This window comes from Oncorhynchus masou, chromosome 31 (assembly GCF_036934945.1).
Source record: "Oncorhynchus masou masou isolate Uvic2021 chromosome 31, UVic_Omas_1.1, whole genome shotgun sequence".
Lineage (NCBI taxonomy): Eukaryota > Metazoa > Chordata > Actinopteri > Salmoniformes > Salmonidae > Oncorhynchus > Oncorhynchus masou.
The window spans coordinates 82789195-82811038 of record NC_088242.1 but is presented as its reverse complement, the minus strand read 5'-3'; the positions used below and the strand labels follow the sequence as shown (position 1 = coordinate 82811038).

The following is a 21844-nucleotide window of genomic DNA, read 5'->3' as shown; positions in this document are numbered from 1 at the left end:
CCAATCCTTGGGGATCTCAGACAATATGAAAGAGAGGTTGAACAGGCTGGTAATAGGGGTTGCGACAATGGCGGCGGATAGTTTCAGAAATAGTGGGTCCAGATTGTCAAGACCAGCTGATTTGTACGGGTCCAGGTTTTGCAGCTCTTTCAGAACATCTGCTATCTGGATTTGGGTAAAGGCGAACCTGGAGAGGCTTGGGCGAGTTGCTGCGCCGGGGGCGGAGCTGTTGGCCGAGGTTGGAGTAGCCAGGAGGAAGGCATGGCCAGCCATTGAGAAATGTTGAAGTTTTCGATGATCATGGATAACATTTTTTGTTGCTGTTCATTTGCTCGACATCTAAAAGGTATAACCTAGATTAGAGCCAATGTCTTAAGTAGTTGAACATGTTACTACTCATGTTACTTGGAAAAGTGGTAAACGGACAAGTTTTTCACATTTTTGTCAAAAAACAACTTAGGAGTGCCTTTGCTTTGACGGGATGCACATGCGCAGTTTGGTGCGATAGACCCGATGACGTGTTTCTGCGCATGAGTTTAGCTAGCGTACTGGTACGTCAATGAATGTCAAACGGTTTTAGGACACATATTTGCACATTCAGGATATGTAGCTAAGCCATTGCAAGAATATATTTTATTTTGAACTAATGCAAGCCTGAATCTGTTTGTGGCAAGCACATCCAGTAAACTGCAGTTTACCAAGATTAAAAAGAGTAGCCTAATAGAATAGACATCGGATTAAAAAAATAACTCACTTTTTTTTAACCACCTGCTGTATATATGCATCACTGATATAGCCTAGCAATGTAGGCCTACCAAATATTTCTGTAAGTAAACCTCATTGTCTCAATCTCATTGTTCTATTTGTGGGCCTACTTCTGTTTTGTTAGACTTCAGTGCGGCTTGAAAAACGTATGTGTTATTGCTTTACACCACTACTATATTGTGGATAAAGAGTTACCTGTCTAAAAGAACACAGAGGGTGTTCTTTATTGGAAGCCTCCAACATAATCCAGGTAGAATCAGAAATTCCCCAGGGCAGCTGTCTAGGCCTCAAACTTTAAAAAATATTTACTAACAACATGCCACTGGTTTTGATTAAAGCCAGTGTGTCTATGTATGCGGATGACTCAACACTATACATGTCAGCTACTACAGCGACTGAAATGACTGCAACACTTAACAAAGAGCTGCAGTTAGTTTCAGAAAAGGTGGCAAGGAATAAGTTAGTCCTAAATATTACAAAAATTAAAAGCATTGTATATGGGACAAATCATTCACTAAACCCTAAACCTCAACTAAAACTTGTTATGAATACTGTGGAAATTAAGCAAGTTGAGTAGACTAATCTGCTTGGCGTAACCCTGGATTGTAAACTCTTCATGGTCAAAGCATGTTGATTCAACAGTAGCTAAAATGGGTAAAAGTCTGTCCATAATAAAGCACTACTCTCAACACTATCAACAAGGCAGCTCCTACAGGCCCTAGTTTTGTCGCACCTGGACTACTGTTCAGTCTAGTGGCCAGGTGCCACAAAGAGGGTCTAGGAAATTTACAATTGGCTCAGAACAGGGCAGCACGGCTGGCCCTTAAATGTACACAGAGTGCTAACATTAATGATCTTTTTATTTTTTATTTCACCTTTATTTAACCAGGTAGGCAAGTTGAGAACAAGTTCTCATTTACAATTGCGACCTGGCCAAGATAAAGCAAAGCAGTTTGACACATACAACAACACAGAGTTACACATGGAGTAAAACAAACATACAGTCAATAATACAATAGAAAAACAAGTCTATATATAAATCTGCATGTAGTAGTGATTTTAGCATGTTCATCTGCATGGAAGAAAAGTCACAACACTAAACAATACATTAATTGCACTATAACGGTGATAACCGGTGCCCACAAACTGTTAGCGCCTACATAATGCTGTCCCAACACCTTACCACTGCTCCACCTGGCTATCAGCGGAGCCTTGTCTGGCAGTGAAATAGTTCATTCAGCCTCATTTACTGCCTTAAAAAAACGTAACTAGTATGACTGACTTGCTTAAACAAATGTGGTTTCTACTGACAATTGAGATGTACAAATATGGCATAAGGGGACGACAAGCAGATAAGAGGCAATCCGTAATTTCGACTAAGACATTAATGAGCGAGTGACAACGGACATAGTCAATATAACTATATGTTCAGCGACAGAATTTAGAGAATGAAAGCTCTTACAATATTCAATGATTACATTTCTCTAAAACAGGTTGTAGGCTACATGTGCACCACCAAGTTAGAACAGTAGGCAAAATTAAGAGGTGAAAATAGACCAAATGATTAGGGTGAGGTACATTGAACATAGTTTGGGTCTTTGCGTGTCAAAAAAGATACACGTCAAATAACACTTTGATGCGTTAAATAAGCTTTTCATTTGACACGTCAGATAACACAATTCTATTATAGAATGTTGTGTGTGCTGAATTTGCACATGCAAGCCAAGAGCCACCACTACTATCAGTAGCATTGTCAAAGCTGTACAAAAAAAGTCTGCAAACAAGCACACACCGGCCACGAACAATGTCTTTACAATACCGCGTTGGTGAAAATAGACCAAATTATTAGGGTGAGGCACATGTGCTACTAACAGCTTACTACACAGCATACACTTAGCATTACTTTCTTAGCTACAGTATACAGTGGCAAGAACAAGTATGTGAACCCTTTGGAATTACCTGGATTTCTGCATAAATATGACATAAAAGTCACAACAATAGACAAACACAGTGTGCTTAAACAAAATAACACACAAATTATTGTATTTTTCTTGTCTATATTGAATACATACTTTTTCCAACCGACACTGAATGTTTAAAGTATGTGTACCCATATGCTACTGACTTCTCCAAAAGCTAATTGGAGTCAGGAGTCAACTAACCTGGAGTCGAATCAATGAGACGAGATTGGAGATTTTGGTTAGAGCTGCCCTGCCCCATAAAAAAACACTTGAGTTTGCTATTCACAAGAATCATTGCCTGATGTGAACAAAAGAGATCTCAGAAGACTTAAGAATTGTTGCCTTGCATAAAGCTGGAAAGGGTTACAAAAGTATCTCTGAAAATCAGTTCACGGTAAGACAAATTGTCTATAAATGGAGAAATTTCAGCACTTGTTGCTTCTCTCCCTAGGAGTGGCCGACATGCAAAGATGACTGCAAGAGCACAGCGCAGAATGCTCAATGAGGTTAAGAACAATCCTAGAGTGTCAGCTAAACCTACAGAAATCTCTGGAACATGCTAACATCTCTGTTGACGAGTCTACAATACGTAAAACACTTAACAAGAAGGACACCGTGGAAGAAGCCACTGCTGTCCAAAAAAAACATTGCTGCACGTCTGAAGTTGGCAAAAGAGTACCTGGATGTTCCACAGTGATACTGGCAAAATATTCTGTGGACAGATGAAACTAAAGTTGTGTTGTTTGGAGAGAAAAAGGCACAGCACACCAACATCAAAACCTCATTCCAACTGTAAACTATGATGGCGGGAGCATCATGGTTTGGGTCTGCTTTGCTGCCTCAGGGCCTGGACAGCTTGCTATCATCGCCAGAAAAATGAATTCCCAAGTTTATCAAGACATTTAGCAGGAGAACGTAAGGCTGTCTGCCAATTAAAGCTCAACAGAAGTTAGTTGATGCAGCAGGACAACAACCCAAAAGACAGAAGTAAATCAACAACAGAATGGCTTGAACAGAAGAAAATATGCCTTCTGGAGTGGGCCAGTCAGTCCTTACCTCAACCCAATTGAGATGCTGTGACATGACCTCAAGAGAGCGGTTCACACCAGGCATCCCAAGAATATTGTGGAACTTAAACAGTTTTGTAAAGAGGAATGGTCCAAAATTCCTCCTGACCGTTGTGCACTCTGATCCGCAACTACAGAAAAAGTTTGGTTGAGGTTATTGCTGCCAAAGGAGGGTCAACATGTTATTAAATCCAAGGGTTCAAATACTTTTCCCAATCTGCACTGTGAATGTTTACACGGTGTATTCAATAAAGACATGAACAATTATAATTGTTTGTGTGTTATTAGTTTAAGCATATAGACTACATTTATCTATTGTTGTGATTTAGAGGAAGATCAGATAACATTTTATGACCAATTTATGCAGAAATCCAGGTAATTCTAAAGGCTTCATATACTTTTTCTTCTCACTGTACATATCTCCCTTGCATATTACATCATTTATGCAGTAGCATAACGTTACAAGACCTTTTTGGACTCACCTTGTGCTGTGCTCATTTAAACAGGAAGGTGGTGCGGCGGTCCTTTGTCGGCAAATGTTGTCATCAAAGCATTCTGTGGAAGCACACAGCCACTCCTCTGAATAGCAGGCTCGTGGTTGCTTTTGCAATGCTTGCAGTTAGCCACGGATTCCTTCCAAACCACTCATTGTTGAATTTGCAGTTTCCAACTTGTTGTGTAATGTTAAAGTCCAATAGCCGATGAGCAACGATACGTTTTATCTATAATTTTTCTTCATTATTTCTCTTCATATGACAAGCATTAAAAAGGATTTGCCAGTAGATTGTCGACTTGATTCATGATGATGACTGCTAGCTAAGATTTTGAAAGTAAGACGTTGACATGATCAGTCCAATCAAAGCTACTGTACATATAACGCGATTTGACGCCATTTTATTTGTGGCCAATGACCTTGAGCCTTCTTCGAAGGGCTCTTCTAATGTAACTCTATGGCAGGACCCGAAGGTTTTAAATGTTTGATGTCTACTCTTACTAAGGATTTACACTTGACCTGTGACATAGTGTCCCCATGAGTGACAGAACACTGAGCCAATCGCGGCGCAATGCTCCTATTTTCTGCTGGCTTGCCCCACCACCACAGAAAGCACTGAGCTAGGCTGAAACACCTGCATTTTGGAGCTGCCTTACTCAAGAGACCATGTTTGTATGCAGCTTTATTAACTATCCACTATATGCATGTCAATCTCTCCTGGCTCAAAGTGGATGAGAGATTGACTTAATCCTTACGTGTTTTTGTAAGAAGTGTTGACATCCTGAATGCACTGAGCTGTCTGTTTAAACTACTAGCACACAGCTCGGACACCCATGTATACCCCACAAAACATGCATAAATTCCCAATCTGACCCTCAAACCATCACGGTCACCTAATAATCCCCAGTTTACAATTGGCTCTTTCATCCCCTCCTCTCCTCTGTAACTATTCTCCAAGTCGTTGCTGTAAATGAGAACGTGTTCTCAGTCAATTTACCTGGTAAAATAACGGATAAAAAAACAAAACAAATGCCACCAGAGGTCTCTTCGAAATCCCCAAGTTCAGAACAGACTATGTGAGGTGCATTGTACTACATAGAGCCATGACTACATGGAACTATATTCCACATCAGGTAACTGATGCAAGCAGTAGAATCAGATTTTAAAAAACGGATAAAAAACACCTTATGGACCAGCGTGGACTTTGAAGAGGCACACACACCGCTAGCACACGAACTCTACCCAGGTACATTGTGGTATTGTTGTATGGTGGTATCATGCATTTTGTGTTGTTGATATGTAGTAGTGTAGTGATGTTATAAAATGTACTGTTTTATTATATGTGTAAGGTAAGTGTCTTGATGCGTTTGGACCCCAGGAAGAGTAGGCATTTGCTAATGGGGATCCCTAATCAAATACAGTTTACATGGGCGCCAGTGAACTCCTCCCCTTCTGCAGAGTCAGGAAGATTCCGTTTTCCTGCGGTCAGTTGGGGACTGAAAAAACAGCGCATTGTCTCACACATTGGGTTATAGAGAAAACACTGCAACTAACTTTAGAAACGCTAGACCAAGAATATATCGCTATTAAATTGGAATTGGACTATTTTTAAGACATGGGCAACAGAGATGATGAATACGATTTCTTGTTCAAAGGTAAAATAACTATTCATCTAGCTGTAGCCAGCTGCCTCTTGGTGGTAGCTACAACAAATATGATTTGTGTCTCATTCTGTCAATTATGAAGGTACCTTGTGAAGATCCCACAATGTATTTTATTCTAATAGATCACTTTAGAATGTCCAGCTAGATTAGGAATTGATAGCCTCCATCTGATCTGGTGACTTGCTAAATATAATGCTGAGTTTAAGGGGTTTGTCGCATTGTGTTGAGCAATGCCCAGCTCTAACTTAGCTAACACTTAGCTAACAACATAGGTTTTCTTAGGTTGCTTTATAACACCAATACCATAATCCTCAAAGGTCCTTGTTTATAGCCAGCAACATGTCGGTTTTATACAATTAATAAAGCTAGGAGGATCCTTCAAACAAGTGTACCAAAGGCTCAAATCTGAAATGATTTTTAATTAGGTGTAGCCTACAATTAGCCTGCTATGATTCATAGGTAGACCTAATACTCATACAGAATTAGCCTAATATACATACTCAATCATAAACAGTTGTTTACATTATAATGTGACTTGCTTTATGATCAATAGTAGCTGAACATGCTCATAAAATACTGTCCTAATTGTATCAGATAAGGATGGGATAATGAGCAGGAAGGAAGTTCCCAGTGGGTCACCCTCTTGATAGTCTGATGCTCTGACCATTCCATAATCGATTCCACTCAATATAGCACAAGAAAACACATTTGTCAAAATCTTACAGATACCAATTTATAACCCTACTGATGAGCTACTGTTAGATGTTGTGTTTCAAATCAATCCCACAGAAGCACACCTCACCCGTTACCCAATCTAGTTTAGTGTACAGCAGTCTATAAAATACATTCCAAATGACACTTCAAACATAACAGAAAATGTGAAAAAGGGGCAGTGTGAGAACAAAGAGGATTTCCTAGGGAGAATGACTGAAGGAGACGATGGGAAGGGAAGCCCTCTGAAAAGTGTCAACTCAGGATTCCCAGCAGGAGCAGGTTCTCAGCTTCCTGCACCATGACTCCAGAAGGACAAAGTTCAAATCCTTTTCCCCCTCTGAAGAGGCAGAGCAGCACTTTGTACTCATATAACCACTTTATTTCTGAGTGTTTTTCTGTTGTCTCAGTCTTCAGCAGAATTCAATCAATGAAAATATTGTCTTTCCAAAGCTTTAAAAAAGTCAGACATGCAAACCTCAGGTTATGATAAGTAATCCACTTGGTATAACTGTAATTGGTTTACTGTACTATATGTGATCTCATAGTTTTGACTGTACTGAACTGCACATACAATGGCAGCCTGTCATTGCAGTGCTAATGTTGTCTGTGTGTTTTGTTGCCAGTGGTGCTGATCGGAGACTCTGGTGTGGGGAAGAGTAACCTGCTGTCCCGTTTCACACGGAATGAGTTCAACCTGGAGAGCAAAAGCACCATTGGTGTGGAATTTGCCACCCGCAGCATCCAGGTGGATGGCAAGACAATAAAGGCCCAGATCTGGGATACAGCTGGACAGGAGCGTTACAGAGCCATCACTTCAGCGTGAGTGGAGGAGGGTGCTCGTCTTCCTGTAACCTGCCCTTTACGGAACCAACACATTTGGATAGTGTTGAAACCATCCTGAAAAAATGCTTCTGTGAATCACACAACCTTTGACCTGCTTGCTCTGTCCCAATCAGGTACTACCGGGGGGCAGTGGGGGCTCTCCTAGTGTATGACATCGCCAAGCATCTCACCTATGAAAATGTCGAGCGCTGGCTGAAGGAGCTCCGGGATCATGCTGATAACAACATTGTTATCATGCTGGTGGGCAACAAGAGTGACCTGCGCCACCTCAGGGCAGTGCCCACAGACGAGGCTCGTGCCTTTGCAGGTAAACAACCACCACTGCAACAAGCTCACTCTAGGGACAGAGATGGTTAAATATTCACCCATGTTTGTCTCAATTCAATCTTTTCTCTTTTTCTCCCTCAGAGAAGAATACACTATCATTTATTGAAACATCAGCTTTGGATTCCACTAATGTGGAAGAGGCATTCAAGAACATCCTCACAGGTAAGAAGAGGGATCCATGACACACCTCACAATACTGGAAACTAGCTGGTCTATAAATTATGTATTATTGGCACATTTTCTTTTCAGTAACTGTCTCTTCCTTTTCCTACAGAAATCCACCGAATCGTATCACAAAAGCAGATAGCTGACAGATCAGCACATGACGAGTCTCCAGGCAACAATGTAGTGGACATCAGTGTCCCCCCCACCACCGATGGGCAAAAAAACAAACTACCGTGCTGTCAAAGCCTGTGACCCTTACAACTCCTGTGACCCCCTTCACCCAACCCCACTCCACTTCCACCATCACTCTGTGTTATCCTGTGTGGCCCATTCTGTCTTTGTTCCCATATGTGACGACGCCCTGTTTTCCCCTCCCTGTCTGTATACAAAACATCCTTTTTATTACATGTGCTCTTCTTCTGCCATGAAGTGAAACTTTAAAAAGCCTTTCTGTCACTTTGTCAGTCATTCATGGAGTCAATATTGAGGTTCCTGCATTGTAGGAACAGGGCAGTTTTATTTTAAATGGATTGAGCTATACAGGTGTAGGATCTTAATTTGACTTATATTTTCATAGCAAAATAATGTTTAGTCCATAATCTGGTCTAAAGTAGGCTACATGAAAAGTGCAATACTGTTAATACAACCGTGTGTTAGTGTGGGTTTTCAGTGAATTTATGTAAATCACAAAGCTCATCTGCGTTTCCTGCGGTGCAGGAAAATTCTCAGCAACAAAAGAGTGATCAAATTAAGATCCTACACCTGTACTTGAAGTGCTATAGAGCAGGGTTTCCCAAACTCGGTCCTGAGGTCCCCCCTGGGTGCACGTTTACTTTTTTTGCCCAAGGACGACACAGCTGATTGAAATAACTAACTCATCATCAAGCTTTTGGCCTCACCAAAACGTGTACCCAGGGGAGGGGGGGCACCATGACTGAGTTTGGGAAACTCTGCTATAGTGTGCTGGACTAGTATATTTGAACAATGACCAATAGATGGTGCTGTGTATATAGCCACTCACAGTTGCTCATGAATAAGGCAGTATTATGACATTGGTATATGTATGCATTTGTCTTTTAAGTGGCTCTTACTTTTCATCCAGGCAGTTATCATGCCCAGAATTAACCTTATTGTGTATTTATTCAAATATATTTGGCTCACCTTTTCATTGTTTTATTTTCCGTAAGCACTGTAAGACTTTTCAATAAACTCCTTTAAACACAGTAATACGTAAGTAATTCATTCATCATTAACATATCATATATAATTTCTCAGTGCACTACACAGTATTGGAATTTAAATTGCTCAACCGTAGATGTATGTGGGTAGAATATGTGAGATGTCTCCTGTGTACCTGTTTGGAGGTTATGGGGGCTTGCTGTGGTAGAGGCAGGGGTCTAGAAAGATTGTTCTTGCTCTTCCATGCCCAGCCCTGTTCCTCTGACCTAGGACAGCACTACACCCCATGAGAGCTAGCCTAGTGGTACAAAATGTGGTGCTGAATCAGCATATGGAAAATATTTCACCAGTGTTTATTCTAAGCCTCATATAGGTCTATCTGCCAGTCATTGGGTGTGAGTGAGACATTCTTAGGTCCAGGAACTGTTACATTCAATATGTCCCCCCTCCCATTAGTTGTTTAGTTTGGTGTAGCCAAGAGAGAAATATAGGCCAGTGGTGGAAAATAATTATCGCATGACATGACCCTCTCATCTTTGGTGGTCTATTTTAAGTGGATTTAGAAACAAGCCTAATCTTAGATGGAGATGATGGGTTTTATAAGTTGAAAATGTAACCAGTAAATTAACATGAGACATTTTGACATTTAATATATTACCTTGTGTTGATGGGTCCACTCCCCTCTTGTTGAAAGGTGAGTGACTGAAAACTACTATTAAGGCCAAGCAACATTTTGTAAAAAATAGATTTTTGTCCGAACATGTTAAGTGATACAGACAACCGTAAAGTCTGAAAGAACATTCAATAAGGGGCCAGTGTAGTACATGCAAGAGTCCGCATAATTAAGAAAACAAAAGGAGTGATTGATGTTTATCCATACTGTGGCTTCATTTATTATTTTCTTTGCACACTTTCTTGGCTGATTGCAAGCACCAACATATTTTGGGTTTAGACATCTTTCTTTTTCCACTGCACAACATAAACATTATAGTTAAAGCTGGAATCCTTAATGGTGGAACTGCCACGTCCGTTTGCGATATTACAACAACAAAAAACAAACACTGTTTTTTCCCCAACAGACATCATTGCACCTGCGATAGAAGAGCATAACTTGTTTAACCATGCTGTGCGACTCTCCTCAGCTTCTGCGGATTCCATCTCTAAGAGTGATTAAAAACCCTGTGCTTAATGAATAATTGAACAAAAATTACAACGGATACACATCAGCATGTTAAAAACAGTGGAAAAATTAACAAGAGATTAAGACCTTATCAAACAAAAATAAGTCTACAAATCTGGTATGTTGCTCCTTCTACATACAAGCATGAGAATGCCCAGGAATCTTTGTTGCGTCTTCAAATCAAAAACAACACCCGAGGAGCAATATCCAAACACCAGAAATTTGAAAATTGTACTATATCAGTAATGCTTTTAAATCCCTTTCAAAGTTGGTGTTAGAAACAACCAAACTGTATTGATTTCCATGATAGTTTTGTAAAAGTGCCATTTGATATACAAAACAAGAATAAATGCATCTTTGGAGAAAATAACCTGTTTTGAGTTAATGGTTATATAAAAGCTGGAGTAATGTGGCAAGTATGTCTCTTAGCTGCCTTCAAAGGGAGCAGTGTTGCATATTGTTGGCAACTCACAGACTCACTTAGCAAAATAAAACATCCTATTGTGGCCCTCTCAGACTGCACAAGTGAGCAAACTGCTATGATCCTTCATATGCACTAGCTTCTACATTATATTTCTGATTTTCATTATGTATTGTTACGGTTATAGGTAAGCATTGCATTGTAAATTTATCAAATTGCACACTTGCTGTAACTACACCCTACTTTGCAATGTCTCCATAGCTCCAAACATGTCAGGTAGAGGCAAAAGCACCAATCAGAGACAGCATGAGACAGGGCAGTGGCCCATCACTGACAATGTAGATAAGAACTCTCTCCATGCTGAAAGATCCTGAAAGCTGTTCCACTCCACAACACACATTGACATACAGGAAAATAACCTCCAACTAAGCTCTAGTATTATTATTTAACAACAAATAGGTTTTCCAGACAAGAGGATTACTTTAGAGGTCAAATCAACACTTTACAACAACAACAAAAAGTGGAGGATACTTTATTTAAAAAAAAGGGGTCTCCCAACAGGACACCACTGAACTTGGCTGACTGTCTGTCTATGCTGTTCAAGTTTAGAGGATGACTTTCCTATTTCGTTTACTGTGACTGGAGATCACACTTTTTCAGTTTGAAACGGATTTCAGAAAGCCACTCTCATAACCAGGATTCTCACAGCTGCATAACACTTATACAGCTTAGCTGTCCCACTGCAAAGCCCTTCAGGTGATAAACCCTCAGTCAAACCTATGCATGAAGCCTACAGGTACTGGAAGAGTTGAACCTGCACCTACAAAATAAGCAATACACAGGAGTATGATTACCATGAAGGGATTATAACAAAAACTACTATCATAGAAATAAATTAGCGTCAAATCTAGGCCTAGGTTTTTGGCTTCTGTGGACCATAATTTGAGATTTCTACTGAGGCTATTTGCATTCAGTCTCTCTCCTTATTCAGGCCAGTTAACATTCAGGGTCAATACTTTTACGTTCAACCATGGACAACACTATGATTAACAATATATATATATACACACAAATATGCAGAAATGAAGCTGGGCTAAAACAAAGGGGGTTCTGAAGCGACCATACAGTGTACAAGGAAGAAAGTAAAATATATCAACTGAACAAAGAGGAACTCAAACCAAACACACACACACAGTTGAAGTCGGAGGTTTACATACACCTTAGCCAAATACATTTGAACTCAGTTTTTCACAATTCCTGACATTTAATTCTAGTAAAAAATCCCTGTCTTAGGTCAGTTAGGTTCACCCCTTTATTCTAAGAATGTGAAATGTCAAAATAATACAGAGAATGATTTATTCAGCTTTTATTTATTTCATCACATTCCCAGTGGGTCAGAAGGTCACATACACTCAATTAGTAATTGGTAGCATTGCCTTTAAATTGTTTAACTTGGATCAAACATTTTGAGTAGCCTTCTACAAGCTTCCCACAATAAGTTGGGTGAATGTTGGCCCATTCCTCCTGACAGAGCTAGTGTAATTGAGTCAGGTTTGTAGGCCTCCTTGCTAGCACACACTTTTTCAATTCTGTCCACAAATTTTCTACAGGATTGAGGTCAGGGCTTTGTGATGGCCACTCCAATACCTTGACTTTGTTGTCCTTAAACCATTTTGCCACAACTTTGGAAGTATGCTTGCGGTCATTGTCCATTTGGAAGACCAAGCTATAACTTCCTGATTAATGTCTTGGGATGTTGCATCAATATATCCATATAATTTTCCATCATCATGATGCCATCTATTTTGTGAACTGCACCTGTTCCTCCTGCAGCAAAGCACCCCCACAACATGATGCTGCCACTCCCGTGCTTCATGGTTGGGATGGTGTTCTTCGGCTTGCAAGCCTTCCCCGCTTTCCTCCAAACATAATGATGGTCATTATGACCAAACAGTTCTATTTTTGTTTCATCAGACCAGAGGACATTTCTCCAAAGAGTACGATCTTTGTTCCCATGTGCAGTTGAAAACCGTAGTCTGGCTTTTTTATGGCGGTTTTGGAGCAGTGACTTGTTCCTTGCTGAGCGACCTTTCAGGTTATGTCGAAATAGGACTCGTCTTACTGTGGACATAGATACTTTTGTACCCGTTTCCTCCAGCATCTTCACAAGGTCATTTGCTGTTGTTCTGGGAATGATTTGCACTTTTCGCACCAAAGTACGTTAATCTCTAGGAGACAGAACGCGTCTATTTCCTGACCGGAATGACGGCTGCGTGGTCCCATGGTGTTGTACTTTTGTTTGTACAGATGAACGTGGTACCTTCAGGCGTTTGGAAATTGCTCCCAAGAATGAACCAGACTTGTGGAGGTCTAGATATTTTTTTTTTTGAGGTCTTGGCTGATTTCTTTTGATTTTCCCAAGTAAAGAGGCACTGAGTTTGAAGGTAGGCCTTGAAATACATCCACAGGTACACCTCCAATTGACTCAAATGAAGTCAATTAGCCTGTCAGAAGCTTCTAAAGCCATGACATAATTTTCTGGAATTTTCCAAGCTGTTTAAAGGCATAGTCAACTTAGTGTATGTAAACTTCTGACCCACTGGAATTGTGATACAGTGAATTATATGTGAAAAAATCTGTCTGTAAACAACTGCTGGAAAAATTCCTTGTGTCATGCACAAAGTAGATGTCCTAAATGACTTGCCAAATCTATAGGTTGTTAACAAGAAATTTGTGGAGTGGTTGAAAAAAAATAGTTTTAATGACTCCAACCTAAGTGTATGTAAACTTCTGACTTCAACTGTATATTCATGAAAAGATCCAAACAGGTGATAGTAACATGGCCAGCCCTATAAATCTGTGTTTTTGCATATATCTCTTGTCCAGAGGTCAACTCATGCATTTTAAAGCTGTGGTAGATGGGTGAGAACAGTGCCTACACTGGTCTTGCTCCACACACTAGGTTCTACTGTCAAGGTACAGTTGACATCTGTAGACGTCTGAGACAAGACATCAGTCTGGTCGCCTGCATATCAGAAGGGGAATGCAACTGCTATAAAACATGAAGTAACATCAATTAACCAATCTATGCTCTTGCTGCATGTGATTCCTCGCAAATGTTATGACTACACAAAAAAAACACATAATATTTAAAAGCATTTCATTGGTCTATCGTCGTAGGAGAGCAATGTACTAGCTATTGAAGAGTGATCTTGACCTGCGCTACTCTAACATTGTCCTGGAAAGGTAAGACTTACTCTCCGTCAACCACAAAAAGTTTGAACTTCATGTTGGTGGAATATACATTTCCATAAAGTTTCTTTTCTCTCCCATCAGTGGCGTGTAGACCTACCTACCTAGATCAGCTCACTCTATGTGGTGCTAATAGTATGAGAGACCTCTATACTCTAGGGAGGAAACCCAGTTCAACATACTAACTTGTAACACCAGATTAATGGGAGCTCAACCAACCTCTCGTACAATTCCCCCCCCCAAAAATACCAAAAATAAAAAAATGAACAGTACATGCATGCAAAATTGTGCATGTTGGTGCCAGTCTCATCACGTACTGTGAGAGGAAACCGTGTCCAGTGTTTTATTGCACAATCTCCATCTTTATGAACAAAATTCCTGCTCACACCAAGGAGGAAAACAGATGGAGCTGAATTGAAGGGAGTCAACTGGCTTGCGTAGCAATGTCATAAGCATCTATAATCCCCCCAGTCTAATAGCCTTTGGCTGGTAAACAGGAATGAAAGCTTTAAGCTTCTTACTTCTACACTCAGTGGTTAGGGAACCAACCGCTGGATGGATCGCCGTAGATCAGCGTCAACGATCCATACTACACTTTTAGAGACGGCTGTGAAGGAAATTAGGGAGGAGAAAGTGGGAATTGTCCACTTAAAAACTAGAGGGTTTGGTCTTAAAGCTTCAGCAGCCATCTCCACTGAGCATCTGTCCAATGAATCCTATGTTGTCCCTTTGCAGCGCACAGCGGAGACCCATCCAATCAACTGCCCTTTTCCAAACCTTCCGAAACACCATACTGCACGGTAATCACTGGTCTCTAAAATATTGGTTTCTTTACCAGATCACAAAAAAAAACACCATCAGAGGCTCAGACGACAAAATAAAAAAGAAGTGCTGACGATGATGACACACATAGTTAGAAAGGATTTAAATAGAAAAAGAGCTTGGGCTCTGGTTGGAGACGTGCTTTTTCATTGAGAACCTCCAGCACCCAAAGAACACCAACTTCAAATCTTCCCACCTTTGACCTCATACTATAGTCTCGTCTGCTGTTTTTTTCAGCAGCTTGGTGGAGAGCAAGGAATGCTGGTTAGAATGCCGCCCCTTGGCATCGGGAAGGAGGAGGCGTACTTTCTGATGGGTTCGTCTCCACTCAGAGTAGAGCTGACAGTGGTAGCGGAATGATACCTGCAGGAGAGAAGGGTAGAGAAGAGGATAGACTGGAGAATATTTGTGTTCATCCAAGCTATAAACAAAGTTAAGGTTAGGATTTGGGGAGGGCAGCTGATCCTAGATCTGTGCCTACTCACCAGAGTCCAGAGGACGTAGATTGTGAAAAGGGCGATGGTGAGGGCGATGAGGCCCAAGGCCTCCAGTCTGCTGTTGAAGTGCAGGTGATCTTGGGCTCCCCTCAGACACAGCCAGCCAGAGATGGCTGCCAGGGGCGTGATTAATAGGAAGCACACCATGTCACAGAACAATGTGCGCTTCTCGTTACGAGGGCCCGGGTCCCGCAGCCACTGTGGAAAGAGAAGCGAGGACAGAGAAGAAAGAGAAATGTGTACTGAGTCTACATGAGCACTGGGTATGCACATGCACTATAGCCAAAACAGGGGACACTGGAGGACTCTGCTTTTCTTGTTTAGGATTTGGTTTATTGAGATACCCATTAGCAGATCAAGGGTTAAACTTCCTGGGTTTCTTCATCATTCATTACATAAACACATGATGGCACATAACAAAAAAACAACAAAGAATCCCTAACCCTCCCAAACTACATTTCTGTTGACATATTCAGGATGTAATATGCATGAGTAATACACAACTAAGTCAACAGATCTACATGTTGGTGACCCATGAGCAAGGCCAGAAATTCTATTTCAACACATAAGTATGTATTGCAACTATCTACAAACACAATTTTTGCATTGAGGAATCTACGCAAGCAGAAAGAGAAAAAAAAGTGAATCATGCTCATGTGTTTTGACATAACATAAGCACAACCACACACACAGAGGCAGGCAGAGGAGAACAGACAAGCTAAAGGCATTGACCTTTGTTACCTCTGTGAGGGGCTTGGGCCTACGCTCAATAGTGAACTCTGTGTGGCACAGCTCACAGTAGCTGGTGTTGGAGGAGGAGAGCCACCTCTCCAGGCAGCTCTTGTGCACTGTGCCCAGAGTCCCTGTGCAGTTGCAGGGGGACAGAAGTCCCTCGCCGTTGGCCCCCTCGTGGCAGATCCGGCAAATTGGCCCATCGCTGGAGGAAACAGGAAGAGAGAGGTCCTGAACAGGGTATTCTGACTGGGTTTACTTACTACAGCTTGCCGGATGCCACTTGGGCTAACATGTCACAGTCTTAACAGCTAAGCTAATTCTCATACATGCCGAGGACAACTGTGAGAGTGAGACATTATCTTTCTGGTAACACCCACACTCTGACATATACTCGCATACACTTTCACGAGTTCCAGATATAACTAGGATTACTACTATAAAAGCCTGTTGGAAAGCCCTGAATATTTCATAAATGCTTAAAGTAAGAATGTGTTCAGGAGTTTTTAGTCATAGTACCTCTGTGTGCTCAAAGGTTTGATGACGGTGGAGAGCAGCCGCCCATCTTTGGCTGTGACCTGGGTGACATACTGCGCTCTGCAGTTATCCGACTCCTCCACGCTTTTGGACAGGCCAGTGTTGCCAGTGCAGTCGCATAGGGAGCCCGGGAGGTGGCAACAATCCCCCGTCGTCATGGTTACACCGTCCAGGGGTCAAAAGTCAGGGGTCAAAGGGATTATGGGGGAGCAGACTCAGCTCCCTCAGGTCAGAGCAGTTAGGCCCAACGACTGAAGAGCGATAGGATGGAGTTAGGACATCATTCACCATACAATACACTACAGGTTACTTTACAGAACTTATTATGAGACAAACAGTGAGAGTTATAATATAAACACTACCGGTCCAAAGTTTCAGAACACCTACTCATTCAAGGGTTTTTCTTTATTTTTACTATTTTATACATTGTAGAATAATAGTGAAGACATCACCACTATGAAATAACACATATGGAATCATGTAGTAACCAAGTGTTAAACAAATCAAAATGTTTTATATTTGAGATTCTTCAAATATGCACCCTTTGCCTTGATGACTGCTTTGCACACGCATGCAATTCTCTCAACCAGCTTCACCTGGAATGCTTTTCCAACCGTCTTGAAAGAGTTCCCACATATACTGAGCACCTGTTGCCTGCTTTTCCTATAACTCTGCGGTCCGACTCATCCCAAACCATCACAATTTGGTTGAGGTTGGGAGATTGTGGAGGCCAGGTCATCTGATGCAGCACTCCATCACTCTCCTTCTTGGTCAAATATACCTTACACAGCCTGGAGGTGTGTTGAATCATTGTCCTGTTGAAAAACAAATGATAGTCCCACTAAGCCCATACCAGATGGGGCGGAAGGTAGCCTAGTGGTTAGTGTTGGACTAGTAACCAAAAGGTTGCAAGATCGAATCCCTGAGCTGACAAGGTAAAAAAAAAAATCAGTCGTTCTGCCCCTGAACAAGGTAGTTAACCCACTGTTCCTAGGCCGTCATTGAAAATAAGAGTTTGTTCTTAATGTTCTTAACTGACTTGCCAAGTTAAATAAAGGTGAAATAAAAAAATGTTTAATTGCTGTGGTAGCCATGCTGGTTAAGTGTGCTTTGAATTGTAAATAAATCACAGACAGTGTCACCAGTAAAGCACCCCTGCCACGATTGAATGGACCAAGGTGAGCGTACATTTTTCTTTATTTGCAAATGTCGCCAACAAAACAATAATACAATGAAAATTAACTACCCACAACTACCAAAAGGAAAAAAAGGCTGCCTAAGTGCCATTCCCAATTATAGACAACGATAGACAGCTGTCCCTGATTGGGAACCATACCCCGCCAAAACATAGAAACAAACAACATAGAATGCCCACCCCAAATCACACCCTGACCTAACCAAATAGAGAAATAAAACGTCTCGCTAAAGGTCAGGGTGTGACAACCCCACCCCATAACATGCTTTCCTCCTTCATGATTTACAGTAGGAAATACACATGTGGAGATCGTCCGTTCATCCACACAGCGTCTCACAAAGACATGGCGGTTGGAACCAAAAATCTCAAAATTTGGACTCCAGACCAAAGAACAAATGTCCATTGCTCGTGTTTCTTGTCCCAAGCAAGTCTCTTCTTCTTATTGGTGTCCTTTAGTAGTGGTTTCTTTGCAGCAATTCGACTGAAGCTGTGATTCACTCAGTCTCCTCTGAACAGTTGATGCTGAGATGTGTCTGTTATTTGAACTCTGTGAAGCATTTATTTGGGCTGCAATTTCTGAGGCTGGTAACTCTAATGAACTTATCCTTTGCAGCATAGGTAAGTCTGAGTCATCCTTTCCTGTGGTGGTCCTCATGAGAACCAGTCTCAACATAGCGCTTGATGGTTTTTGCAACTGCACTTGAATAAACTTCAAATTTTCCGTATTGACTGACCTTCATGTCGTAAGTAGTTTCTCTTTGCTTACTTGAGCTGTTCTTGCCATAATACAGACTTGTTATAGGGCCATCTTGTGTATACCATGCCAACCTTGTCACAACACAAGAAATTCCACAAATTAACTTTTAACAAGGCACACCTATTATTTGAAATGCATTTCAGGTGACTACCTCATGAAGCTGGTTGAGAGAATGCCAAGAGTGCGCAAAGCTGTCATCAAAGCAAAGGGTGGCTACTTTGAAGAACCTCAAATATAAATCATATTTTGATATGTTTAAAACGTTTTTGGTTACTACATGATTCCATGTGTTATTTCATAGTGGTGATGTCTTCACTATTATTCTACAATGTAGAAAATAGCAAAAATAAAGTAAAAGCCTTGAATGAGTAGGTGTTCTAAAACTTTTGAACGGTAGTGTATAATAATAATTTTCTTTGACCAACATTAGAACACTGAGCTGTATGAGGCCTAAATGATGGCAACATGAAATAGAATCTAAACATTTTTCAAAACAGTGATATTTTTTTTTTTATATAGGGGGGAAAATAATGATCTTCTTGTCTGAAAATTCAGTTGAGCCAATTTGCCAAAACACAACACAGCTACTTCTAAAGGGCAACCTCTGTATGAGCAGCAGGGCACAAGAGAGTGATAAACAGCTGTCATCATACAGTGCATTCAGAAAGTATTCAGACCTCTTCCACTTTTTTCACTTTTTTACATTACAGACTTATTCTAAAATGGATTAAATAAAACAAATTTACTCAATCTACACACAATAACCCATAATAACAAAGCAAAAATGTTCGCAAATGAATAAAAAATAAAAAACAGAAATACCTTATTTACATAAGTATTAAGAACCTTTGCTATGAGACTCGAAATTGAGCTCAAGTGCATCCTGTTTCCATTGATCATCCTTGAGCTGTTTCTACAACTTGATTGGAGTCCACTTGTGATAAATTCAATTGATTGGACATGATTTGGGAAGGCACACACCTGTCAATATAAGGTTCCACAGTTGAGAGAGCACGTCAGAGCAAAAACCAAGCCGTAAGGTCGAAGGAATTGTCAAATCTGGGGAAGAGTACCAAAAGAAATGTCTGCAGTGTCCAAGGTCCTTGGGGATAAACGGAAGAAGTTTGGAACCACCAAGACTCTTCCTAGAGCTGGCTGCCTGGCCAAAATTAGCAATTGGGGGAGAAGGGCCTTGGTCAGGGAGGTGACCAAGAACCCAATGGTCACTCTGAAAGAGCTCCAGTTCCTCTGTGGATATGGGAGAACCTTCCAGAAGGACAACCATCTCTGCAGCCCTCCACCAATCAGTCCTTTATGGTAGAGTGGCCAGACAGAAGCCACTCCTCAGTAAAAGGCACATAACAGCCCGCTTGGAGTTTGCCAAAAGGCACCTAAAGGACTCTGACCATGAGAAACAGGACAAGCCTCTGAATGTCCTTGAGTGGCCAAGCCAGAGCCTGGATGAGAACCCAATTGAACATCTCCGGAGAGACCTAACAATAGCAGTGAAGCGACACTCTCCATCCAACCAGACAGAGCTCAAGAGGATCTGCAGAGAAGAATGGGAGAAACTCCCCAAATACAGGTGTGCCAAGCTTGTAATGTCATAACCGAGAAGGCGCTGGGCTGTAATCGCTGCCAAAAGTGCTTAATTAATACTAGGTTTTGAATACTTACGTACATGTGATCAGTTATTTAATTTAATACATTAGCAAACATTTCTAAACCTGTTTTTCTTTGTCATTATGGAGTATTGTGTGTAGAGTATTTTCTCAATTTTAGAGTAAGGCTGTAATGTGGAAAAAGTCAAGGGGTCTGAATACTTTACAAATGCACTGTAGCTATCCTCACCCAAATAGGCTCGCTGTCTGTATGGGATGAGCCTTCACTACTAAGAAATGCACTGACATGACCAAATTAGAGTTGGAGTATTCAAGTCTAACAAATAGCAATCCATTTTGTAAATATCAAGAATAATAATCCTGATTTGATAAATCAATTAGTGGTTACTGCAAGCAAACCGAGCTCGGTACATAATGCTTGTTGTCGAATCCCGACAACACTGAAATACAGACGCAAACCCCCGACAGGACACATCTGGATCATTTGGTCAACCAGCTGTTTAACTTGCTACAGTAGCTTGCTAGCGCAATATAGACCACACTAGATACCATACTGCTTGCTACATGGAAAATTATGATTGCATGTGTTCACATCAGTATCGTTGATTTAAGCGAATGCCTTATAGCGTTACTATGAAAATTGTCTAACGTTATTCGGCTAGCTTTATCATGTTAGCTAGCCAGTTAGCTATTTATGTTAGCCAGCCGATCGAGACGATAGAAAAAATGTATTACTCACAGCATTCCTCATTTTTTTCATTTTAACATGTAATATGTGGCGTTGTCGATATATAAAATACTCATTGATAATTCCTTTCGGCGAGCTAAGTATCTTTGCCAGTTATCGTCTTGCTGACAAACGACAACAATAGCATTTTCTTTGGTAGCCTCCTCACTGTCGTCACACAGCCACAAAGTCCTAAACCCCGCCTATTCTACAATTAATTTTCTTAAAATCAGATTTTAAACCTAACCTTAACCACTGCTAAATGTATGCCTAATCCTAACTTTAAATTAAGCATATTTAAGTTCTGGATTTTGAAAATATAGCCAATTTTGACTTTAAGGCTGAGGTAACTAGTGGAAACCCTCCACCGACGGCGTTTCCGCTCAACAATACAGGGTGCGTTTGTAAATAAACTTTGGAGTGCCAGAGAGCGCTCTGGGCGTTCAGTGTTGTCAGATTGTCGGTTCGGAAATTCAGAGCTCGCACTTGACGCTCAGGCCTGAGGAGTAGGGTTGATCCGAGCGTCCTGACCTCAACGGCAGTCAAGCACCCAAGCTAACTGGCTAACGTTGGCTAGCTTGCAAGCTACTTCCAGACACATGAAAGAACACCTCACTCTGACAATTCCCCATAAAGTATTTATTTATCTAGCTCCTTTGCACCCCAGTATCTATACTTGCACATTAATCTTCTGCACATCTACCATTCCAGTGTTTCAATTGCTATATTGTAATTACTTCGCCACCATGGCCTTAACTCCCTTATCTTAACTCATTTGCACTCACTGTATGTAGACTTTTTGTTTTCTTTTGTTCTACTGTATTATTGACTATGTTTTGTTTATTCCATGTGTAACGGTTGTATGGGTCGAATTGCTATGCTTTATCTTGGCCAGGTCGCAGTTGCAAATTAGAACTTGTTCTC

The 21844-nt window shown here is 41.0% G+C and overlaps 2 protein-coding genes across 2 annotated transcripts; one reads left to right on the top strand and one right to left on the bottom strand.

The window, feature by feature from the left end:
• The first annotated feature begins 5760 nt into the window (after positions 1-5760).
• On the top strand, positions 5761-9222 carry LOC135524571 (ras-related protein Rab-11B-like). Its single transcript, XM_064952232.1, has 5 exons — positions 5761-5941; positions 7288-7483; positions 7621-7814; positions 7916-7996; positions 8109-9222. Exons 1-5 carry the CDS (start codon positions 5902-5904, stop codon positions 8249-8251), a joined length of 654 nt encoding a protein of 217 aa, XP_064808304.1. The 5' UTR covers positions 5761-5901; the 3' UTR covers positions 8252-9222.
• Positions 9223-10041: 819 nt separating this feature from the next.
• On the bottom strand, positions 10042-21290 carry LOC135524570 (E3 ubiquitin-protein ligase MARCHF2-like). Its single transcript, XM_064952231.1, has 5 exons — positions 20933-21290; positions 16602-16870; positions 16092-16287; positions 15339-15548; positions 10042-15216 (listed from the first exon to the last, which is right to left on the bottom strand). Exons 2-5 carry the CDS (start codon positions 16775-16777, stop codon positions 15058-15060), a joined length of 741 nt encoding a protein of 246 aa, XP_064808303.1. The 5' UTR covers positions 16778-16870; positions 20933-21290; the 3' UTR covers positions 10042-15057.
• Between the last annotated feature and the right edge of the window lie 554 nt (positions 21291-21844).